The sequence below is a fragment of the Vigna radiata genome, chromosome 4 (assembly GCF_000741045.1).
Source record: "Vigna radiata var. radiata cultivar VC1973A chromosome 4, Vradiata_ver6, whole genome shotgun sequence".
Classification (NCBI taxonomy): domain Eukaryota; kingdom Viridiplantae; phylum Streptophyta; class Magnoliopsida; order Fabales; family Fabaceae; genus Vigna; species Vigna radiata.
Genome location: NC_028354.1, coordinates 4537433 through 4547763, shown reverse-complemented (window position 1 = coordinate 4547763; position 10331 = coordinate 4537433). Strand labels below are relative to the sequence as shown.

The window sequence follows — 10331 nt, the reverse complement described above, 5'->3', positions numbered from 1 at the left end:
CCCGACACGTGTCACCTCATTTTTAAATTTCCCGCCTAAACTGTCCATGTTCCAATCATCAAACTCCGCCATTACCTGTATTAGTGGACCGAAGCGCCCTCGGCATAGGCGGGCACCCATTCATAAACCCTACGACTTAGTGTCTAGGGCTTGGGGGGCCTGATGTACTAGGGACCACCATCCGACCTGATGTACTAGGGCCTTATGCTTATGGATGGCAGGTGCGGAGACCGAGCGANCGCCACCATCCGGCGGCAGAGAGTAGGCGATGGCAGAAGAACAACACGACTCGATTTCGTCCTATAACACCCAACATTTAGTGCCACAACTCAACCTTCACATCATTCCACTTTCCATCATTACTGATGTACTAGGGACCACCGTCCGGTAAGAATATAACCGGACGGTCGGTTTAGAAATCCACTCACATAAGACTCCCAGCAAGGCGGACGATTACCTCGTAAGGCAGTCGGCAGGTCTGAATAGCAAGGCCGGACGGTCGCAGGCGAACGATCTTCAGGATCAAGGTAAGTTCAGGATGATTCGTATAATCACGCGTTTAAGGTGACTGGGCCACGATTGGGCCTTAATTAAGACAACCTTAATACCAGGCCCATGTCCATCACTATAAATACAAGTCAAAGGTTCCAGGTAGGCAGGTTCATTTATTACGCATTTAACTCTGAATTTAAAGGCCCGATCGGATAACATAACTAACTTAAGCATCGGAGTACCTTTGGCAGGTACCCTCCGAGTGTGGTAGCGAACTGTTCGTGAAGGAGAAATTATGTAGGTTTGGAGCTCGACCTTATATGGAACAATAATTATAAAATTGAAAGATTAAAATAATAAAATAACTTCTATATTAATAAAGATAAAGATAAAAATTGTGTTTATGAAAAAATGACATGAAACCATTAAAAAATAATTAGTATAGATATAGATAATTTTTTTTTGTTAATTTTTATATTAAATTTTTAGTATTCCCTTTTGCCACAACTTATTGTTGCATAATACCTCTCACAAACTTCTTTTTCTGGTCTTTGGATAACTCCAAAGGTCCTAATTGTTTGTTGCAAGGAGTTTTGAGGTTTTGCAGTTTGAACTCAAACTAGCAGAAAAACTATAGTTATACTTTCTGTTTCGAAAAAAAAAAAAAAATCAAAACCAAAAACCCAAATCAGAAATCCAAATCCAAGATTCAAAAACCCTACTCGAAGGCCTCGCCTCGCCCTTTCGTCGCCGTGCCCTGCCTTGCCTCACCTCGTCCTGTTGTCGTGTGCCTCGCCTCCTCGTCCCTCACCTCGCCCTGCCGTCGCCTCGCCTCGCCTCGTCGTGTCCCTGCCGTCGGCTGGTCTTCCTTCCGTTCTTCTTTTGTTTTCAGGTAAGCTGGGCGCGCATTAATTTAATTTGGTCTTAATTTTATTTTGAGGGTGTGGCTTCAATTTCAGATTGGAGCCTTTGTTTTTTTTTTTGGTAAATTCAGATACAAGTTTTAATGTGTCCGGGAGTGGTTCAAATTCTAGTAAAATCAATTTTGGTACATCCTCACGAGTTGAATTTTTATATGAAGTAGACTTTTACAAGTCGAGTTTACCGAGTGTCTCGATTAGCAATTAGGGTTTTGGGAGTTGCTTAATTTTAGTCTATTTTCACACAGTAATATTCTTGCTAATCTTCTTCCTAGACTTTGCTAGTTCGTGACAAAGAATTCATCTACTTTGCTAGTTCGTGACATAGAATTCATCTACTTTATATCATGGAGGTTAGTATTGAAGTTGTTTTATTGCTGCCATCTTGCTAAACTGTTTCGAATTTTAGTTTGATCGGTTTTTGTTGTTGTTGGTTTTGAATAGGAAAGTGGAGCTTTCTCTGAAGTGGTTGACATAAACCAGACTACCATGACACTGGAACCAGAAAAGCCTACCAGTGGTGGACTCTATGTTCCTGGGAAGGATAGGGTGGTTTACGTGCCACAAGAGAGAAAATCACGTTTTGGTATTTTTTTTTTTGTTTTGATATGCATTTTGTATCACTAGTATTTTTTTTGTTCTGTTAGACTATCTGATTCTTATGTCACGTTTTACAATTTTTGGGTGCTGAATGCTAATGCTTTATCTTATTACATTATTTAATAGGACTTGATACCCTCGCCAGTGCGAAACGGTCTGAGTATGATGGGGGATTCAAGTTACCAAAAGAAAGAACCACCTCCATTGCCGCTTCTGCAGAAGATGAAGATAAGTCTGAGTTGTCCGTTGAAGAAAGTGAACAGGGTGGGATTGTCAGTAGACACAGACACACTAATAGAAGATATCGTGACACTACCAGTGAAACATCACCTGCAGGTACTTTTTTTAATTATATGAATAATTTTGTTTTGTATAGTTGTTGCCACCTGTAGACTTCCATTAACGAGGTTGTGTGTACTGGTTAAAGTAGTCATCTGGTTGGTCATTCATGAGGAATTAAATTGACAAAGTGGTATATTCAAAGCTTTTTGGATTTGTAAAGTGAGCTAAAAATGTAGTACAAATGGTATGGTATTTGTAAAGGAAATATATTTTTGTTTACATGTTTAAAATGATAATTTAAAGTTGTTTATGAAGTGAGTTTATTTTTTTCATTATATGATGGGATTTAGTTATTAGATTTAACTCAAGCAAAGCAAATAATAACCTCTCAATGTTTTGTGGCTTTGTCAATGCAGAAAGTTCAGTGAGCGAAGATCACTATGGTGATACCAACAAGGTTCGTTCAACTGAGCAAGCGATCTCAAATCTAAGATTTTTTCTCTTTACCTTTTCTTTATTTATTTTCATATTTGATGGTCTCATTTTAATGGCTTCGGGACAACATTTAAAGTGTCACGATGCTGTCCCAACAAATATTTAATTTGTGAAATAATGTTCAAATTTGTTGTCGGCTGAAAGGTTTGCGAATATAAGGAAAGAAAAAAAAAGTAAGAATGAGAAAAACTTTTCCTTTAGATTGCTGTCTTTTCATTTTGAGTGGCTGTTGCGTGTTGGTTTTCCTGAAATGCTTTGCAGAAGATGAAGAGTATTAGATGAGTGCTATTATGTAGGAAGTTTTAGAAAAAAACTCCTTTTCTTGATCAGTGTGATAAAAAATCAACATTTTCATTTCTTAATATTGCATTTCTCTTTCACAATTAGCAATTTGTATTCAGTAAAATTCTCACTATTTTGACACTTTGCTGCATATATCTAATTTTGAAGGTTCCTCCATCACCTTCTGGATATGATAGGGAGGATCACAGGAGTGAGAGGAGGCATTCCAGGGATGATTCAAGAAGTGATAGCGGAAGAGTGCGTCATCAGAACTACTATGAACGTAAGGGAGGATCCTATTCAGAAAGGGATTCACATAGTAGGTATGACCGTGATCATGGTAGAAAGCGAAGCAGACACGAAGATTCCAGGAGAACGCCTGGTATGTAATTATTTTTCTGTTTCCTCTAAGGTTTTTGGGATTAATCCAAGCATTGAAGGTAATACATATTGTTGACTTATCTATGCTTGGAATACTAAAATCCTTTTGCTTCCAATTATATTAAATTGACATATAAGTTATTTCTTTTTTACAATTAGTCTCAATGCATTTGGAGAACTAGCTATTCTTTGACTAGGTCTTACCTATTTTCCACTTGCAGGCAGGTCTGACTGGGATGATGGCAGGTGGGAATGGAATGAAACTCCACGAAGGGACAATGTCTCTAGTTCTAGACGTCATCAACCTTCACCATCACCAATGTTTTTAGGTGCCTCACCAGATGCTCGATTAGTTTCACCATGGTTGGGGGGCAACACACCTCATTCATCTTGTATGTTATTTCAAATATTATATTTTTCAAAATTTTAATGTTTTTAATCCCAATTATTCAATTTTATGATGGCAGTCTTTGAAATAACATTTAGTTTGTTGAATTGAGTGTAGTTAATTCATCTTCCCCCTGGGATCATGTTTCTCCATCTCCTATCCCTATACGTGCTTCTGGATCTTCAGCCAAATCTTCTGTTTCTAGACACAATGGAAGGTCACATCAGCTTAATTTTAGATCGGAAACTTCAAATTCATTTCAGGTATATTTTGTATCTCATTTCTGATAGTTCATTTGTGAAGTTGACGATTCTTTATAGATTATGCTGAACAAATAAAATAAATGTTTTCAGCACACACACACAAAAATAGCAAAGTTCTGAATATCTTCTGTTTTTCTTATTTCACACTAATTATTATGGATTACATTTTAGTTTTAATACGCATGCTATATCATCATCTTATATAATTGCGATTTTCATGTTTTCAGGATGAAGTGGCTGATAAGTCTGAATTGGGTGAAGAACACAAGTATGAGATTACTGAAAGCATGCGTTTGGAGATGGAATACGATGCTGACCGAGCATGGTAAATTTAGTTTGAAAAGTATTTTTCGTTGATATTGTTTAAATCACTAAATTTGGAAATTGTGGTGCTATCACATACCAGAGTGCATAAAAATGATACATTGTAATACTATGATGGTTCCCCTTTTGTGCTTGTCTTTTATAATTAATTGCTTGATGTTTTTCTTCACATATTCACACACACACACACATGTTTTGCCTTAGTGGCGATACAGCTGAAGCTGCAGATGATTCTTTTACACAGTGCATTATCGTTTTTAATTTGCTAAATCTGTTTTCTTTTTTAATCTTAATTATATCATGAAGGTATGACAGAGAGGAAGGTAGCACATTGTTTGAAGGCGACAGCTCATCACTTTTTCTTGGAGACGAAGCTTCCTTTCAGAAAAAAGAGGCTGATCTGGCCAAGAGACTGGTAACTTTTAGAATTTCTTAACATATATATCTATATCTATCTATCTACGTATACACAGACACACACTAATTTTTCCTTGCATGTATTTGCATAATTTTGTGGCATTTAGCTTCCTGCTGCTAATTAAAGTGTAAGTAGATGAACTACAATTACTGTCCATAAGAAGATCTGATAAAATGGAAAAGCTGGCATGAGAAAAAGTTCTAATCTTGTCTTTGTATATTGTAGTTTATAGATGGTTGCATGGAAAAATTTATTCGATGTGATCTTTAATTTAGTTATGTTTACTTTAATCTCATCTAGATAGAGATTGAAATCTATGAAAGTTATTCTTATGAGTAAAATGGTTTTGTTTGGATCCGTTCTGTGTCTAAGTTTGTTGTGGTTTGGTAAGCTAGATGGATATATGTTATGTTGCAATCTACTATCTTGGGGCTTTTGGGTGAATGACATTTGGGTATACACACTTGTTCAAGATAGTTATTCTAATGTATACAGAGGAATTTGATTGTTTTGAATGTGCTGTAAGTATATTATACCCTATATAAAAATATACGTTTTGCTATATCAGACACGTAATGTATTTGATACTTGTTTTGTATCCAGTAGTCTCTGTATTTGTGAATCATAGAGAATAGCTATTCTCATAGTAATCATTATCTGTGTTTTAGGGGCAGTGTTTGCATCGTGCTTATGTTTGTACCATCCACATTTTTTCTTATTGTTGTATATGTTGAAATATACTTGATTTGGCTTATTTAAGAACCGTTTAATGTGTTGGTGCATGTTTTTTGGGGGCAAGTTGGTATGGGTTTTATTATCTTACAAGTGTGTTTATCAACAATTCAGGTTAGAAGAGATGGGACCAAGATGTCCCTTGCACAGAGCAAGAAGTTGTCCCAGCTCACAGCTGATAATGCTCAATGGGAGGATAGGCAACTGCTGAGATCTGGAGCGGTTAGAGGTACAGAGGTTCAAACTGAATTTGATGATGAGGAGGAGCACAAAGTTATTCTACTTGTTCATGGTAAATATTCATCATCTGGCCAACTTTGACGTTGTAATGTAGGTTGTGTGCTATTACTCTAATTTTTTACTAATTACCCTTTCTATGTTGGCCACAGATACAAAGCCTCCTTTCCTTGATGGCAGAGTTGTTTTTACTAAGCAGGCTGAGCCAATTATGCCAATAAAAGATCCAACATCTGACATGGCTATAATATCTCGTAAAGGGTCTACTCTGGTTAGAGAAATCCATGAGAAGCAGAGTATGAACAAGTCTCGCCAACGCTTTTGGGAACTTGCAGGCTCAAAACTTGGTGATATCTTGGGTGTTGAGAAAACAGCAGAGCAGGTATTCTTCTGGAACTCTGGACTAGTTGTGTCCTTTGCTTTCTCTTTTCATGTTTGAAGACTTCATCTTATTTAAAATTTTGCAAATACTAGATTGATGCAGACACTGCTGAAGTGGGTGAAGATGGTGAAATTGATTTTAAAGAGGAAGCTAAGTTTTCACAGCATTTGAAGAAGGGAGAAGCCGTGAGTGACTTTGCGAAGTCAAAAACCATTGCAGAGCAAAGACAATATCTGCCTATTTTTTCAGTGAGAGAAGAGTTATTACAGGTTGATTTTTTCTCTTGGTTATGCATGTGCAGTTATTGATAGGTTCACTTTTTTGTAAAAATTTTATGAACCTATGGGAATTCTATCTTTTGGGTTTATGTAATTAATGATCACTATCAATCACAGTCTAACTGTTCAGCATTAGGACAGGAATATCTCAGTCATCATAGTTTAATCCATCTTTATATCATGTGGAAGGGGACTACGATTAGACATGTCAACTTGATATTTATCATTATATGGTTTTGATGTAGCACAACCAAGTCCCTTTTCCTTCTTTCTTCCCGTTATGGTTTTGCATTTTGTAATTTTTTTCATGTCCTTTTTCCAATTGGATTTTCTGTTTCTCTCAGTCTTGGCTCATAAATGTTGGAACACTATTTTTTGTTGATGTACAATGTGTAGGTGGTTCGCGAAAATCAGGTGGTGGTTGTGGTTGGAGAAACTGGTTCAGGAAAGACAACACAATTAACACAGGTTTTTTTGTCTTTTTATTTTCTTTGCCAATATCTTTTATTTCTATGTATATCCAATCAAGAACAGAATCCCAGATAGACATCTTAACAATTGATTTTTCTGAACAGTATCTGCACGAGGATGGCTATACTCTAAGTGGTATAGTGGGTTGCACCCAACCAAGACGTGTGGCAGCTATGAGTGTTGCCAAGAGAGTTAGTGAAGAGATGGATACAGAGTTGGGTGATAAAGTTGGCTATGCTATACGTTTTGAAGATGTGACTGGGCCAAGTACTATTATAAAGGTAAACCGTACTTGTATTTATTAGAAATAAATATTGTGTTTCATGTTAGAATGCTATTTTGTAGGTTCTTTTCATTATATATATTCTTTAATTGACATAGGGTGTATACATCATGTATCACGATGTGGGCATATAATTTAATTATGTTGGTTATGAACAGATTAATCATGAACAGTGATATGCTCTAAACTTCTGCTGTTAAATTTTACAGTACATGACCGATGGTGTACTTCTACGAGAAACACTCAAAGATTCTGATCTAGACAAGTATCGGTATGAAAATATTAACAAATTTACCCCCTATGTTCACACATTATTGTTTGTTTGCAATAAAAAACAGTTACCAACCATCTTGTTTGAAACTGTTTCAGGGTTATTGTCATGGATGAAGCCCACGAAAGATCATTAAACACTGATGTTCTTTTTGGAATATTGAAGAAAGTTGTAGCCCAACGCCGTGATTTCAAGCTGATTGTCACATCTGCAACTCTGAATGCACAGAAATTTTCAAATTTCTTTGGAAGGTAATTCACTTTGTTATCTTGCATTGTTTCCTGTTATTGACTTTTGTTAGACTCAACCTAATTGTGGCATTTTTGCAGTGTACCGATTTTTCACATTCCCGGGCGAACATTTCCTGTGAATATATTGTGGAGTAAAACTCCAGTTGAAGATTATGTTGAAGGTGCAGTGAAGCAGGCCATGACTATTCATATAACCAGTCCTCCTGGTGACATCCTTATCTTCATGACTGGTCAAGATGAGATTGAGGCAGCTTGCTATGCCCTTGCAGAAAGAATGGAGCAAATGGTGTCATCTTCAAATAAAGTTGTTCCTAAACTCTTGATTCTTCCCATATACTCTCAGCTTCCTGCCGACTTGCAAGCTAAGATATTTCAAAAAGCTGAAGATGGAGCCCGAAAATGTATTGTAGCCACTAATATTGCCGAGACTTCATTAACTGTTGATGGTATCTTCTATGTGATAGACTCAGGCTACGGTAAAATGAAGGTGTATAACCCTAGGATGGGCATGGACGCTCTCCAGGTCTTCCCTGTTAGCCGAGCTGCTGCTGACCAGCGTGCTGGTCGAGCTGGTAGAACTGGCCCCGGTACATGCTATAGGTTGTATACTGAGAGTGCTTACTTGAATGAAATGCTGCCTAGTCCTGTTCCAGAGATTCAGAGGACTAACCTTGGTAATGTGGTCTTGTTGCTGAAATCTCTTAAAGTTGAGAATCTACTTGATTTTGATTTCATGGATCCACCTCCGCAAGATAATATTCTCAATTCGATGTACCAGTTGTGGGTTCTGGGTGCCCTTAACAATGTTGGGGGGTTAACTGACCTTGGGTGGAAAATGGTTGAATTCCCGCTGGACCCTCCACTTGCCAAGATGCTTTTGACAGGTGAACTGTTAGGGTGTCTTGAGGAGGTTTTGACAATTGTGTCCATGCTTTCAGTGCCCTCTGTTTTCTTTAGACCTAAGGATCGGGCAGAGGAGAGTGATGCTGCCCGGGAAAGATTTTTTGTGCCAGAGTCCGATCATTTAACCCTGTACAATGTTTATCAGCAATGGAAACAGCATGATTACAGAGGTGATTGGTGCAATGATCATTTCTTGCATGTCAAAGGTCTAAGAAAGGCTAGAGAGGTGAGATCCCAGTTGCTTGACATTCTGAAGACTTTAAAGATCCCCTTAACCTCTTGTTGGCCTGATACAGACATTGTTAGAAAAGCAATTTGTTCTGCATATTTTCACAATGCTGCAAGGTTAAAGGGCGTGGGAGAGTATGTTAACTGCAGGAATGGAATGCCATGCCATCTTCATCCCAGTAGTGCTCTCTATGGTATGGGCTGCACTCCTGAGTATGTGGTTTATCATGAGTTAATCCTGACCACGAAGGAGTACATGCAGTGTGCCACGGCAGTGGAGCCCCAGTGGCTGGCTGAGTTGGGACCCATGTTTTTTTCTGTGAAGGAGTCTGATACATCATTACTGGAGCATAAGAAGAGACAGAAACAAGAGAAAACAGCAATGGAGGAGGAGATGGAGAACTTGAAGAAGGTGCAAGCAGAGGTTGAGAGAGAAAGGAAACAGAAGGAGAAGGAAAAGACAGCTAAGCATCAGCAGCAAATCTCCATGCCAGGTTTACGAAAGGGTTCCTCCACATTCTTGAGACCAAAGAAGTTTGGTTTGTAAATTATGTTGATAATACTGAAATATCGGCAGACCAAGAAAGAGAAGGCTGAGTTCTGATTGTAACTAGATGAAAGAAATATCGACAGCATAAGAAAGCTGCAGATTTATTGGATGGCGGCAGGTACTTCACTGTCTTATAGTATAATTAGAGGATCCTAGACTTGAAATATTTTATATGCTGGTTTAAATGCTATCTTTCTTGCATCCTTTATTAGCCTGTTCTGTAAAAATAATATCTTCAGCCATGATTGAAAAAGTAGACGGTTTCTATACCATTGCCTGTTTTGTTTCAGTTAAGGACAATCTGTAAATGAGGTAGCTGATAAATTTCTTTCGAGATCAGCACAGGACTGCCAGGACACACTCTGTATTTATATTATGGAAAACAATATCCGAAATACTGATATACCAGTTTTGGTAATAGCATTGCGCTCGTGGAACATTGTCACATCCAATGCAAATTTGTAGGGTTCATAACTGCAAAAGGCAGAAACTTGCCATAGAAACAACTCATTATGTAATGTACTGATGTATCCGTAACTCCTAAGGTGCATTTGACCACGTCTAGTATTGATGACCTCATCTTCTCCCCTTTCATTGTATTTTATTCATTGTTGTTGAACTCCTAAGCATATATAACTTGTACGTTATGGGGAAAAAAAATACAATGACTCTTTGTTTTCCCGATTTTAAATGCAGAATATATATCAATTAATACCGTGAATTGTTGTGTTTTTCTCAAAAGCAGGAAAAGGAAAAGGAGGTAAAATTGATGTGTTGGATGGTTGGATTCTATCTTGTTTTTTTCATTTTGAAGGTTGTGTTTTGGCTCTATTTTGTTAGTAGGGACTTTGTGGCATTGAATATCATTTTTTAAATTTGTTTTTTTCGTTCTTTTGAAAA

The 10331-nt window shown here is 37.5% G+C and overlaps 1 protein-coding gene across 2 annotated transcripts; it reads left to right on the top strand.

Annotated features, from left to right (window-relative positions):
• The first annotated feature begins 1036 nt into the window (after positions 1-1036).
• LOC106759203 (pre-mRNA-splicing factor ATP-dependent RNA helicase DEAH7) lies at positions 1037-10152 on the top strand. Of its 2 annotated transcripts, none has more exons than XM_014642254.2 (19): positions 1037-1384; positions 1698-1765; positions 1857-1998; positions 2139-2348; positions 2711-2751; positions 3240-3453; positions 3674-3844; positions 3958-4103; positions 4331-4428; positions 4734-4842; positions 5692-5869; positions 5967-6196; positions 6289-6465; positions 6871-6942; positions 7050-7226; positions 7438-7499; positions 7598-7750; positions 7829-9549; positions 9722-10152. In XM_014642254.2, the coding sequence occupies exons 2-18, from the start codon at positions 1760-1762 to the stop codon at positions 9426-9428; spliced, it is 3786 nt and encodes a 1261-aa protein (XP_014497740.1). In that variant the 5' UTR covers positions 1037-1384; positions 1698-1759; the 3' UTR covers positions 9429-9549; positions 9722-10152. The 2 variants fall into 2 exon arrangements, with proteins under 2 accessions (XP_014497740.1, XP_014497739.1); XM_014642253.2 differs by having other exon boundaries at positions 1688-1765.
• Positions 10153-10331: the final 179 nt, after the last annotated feature.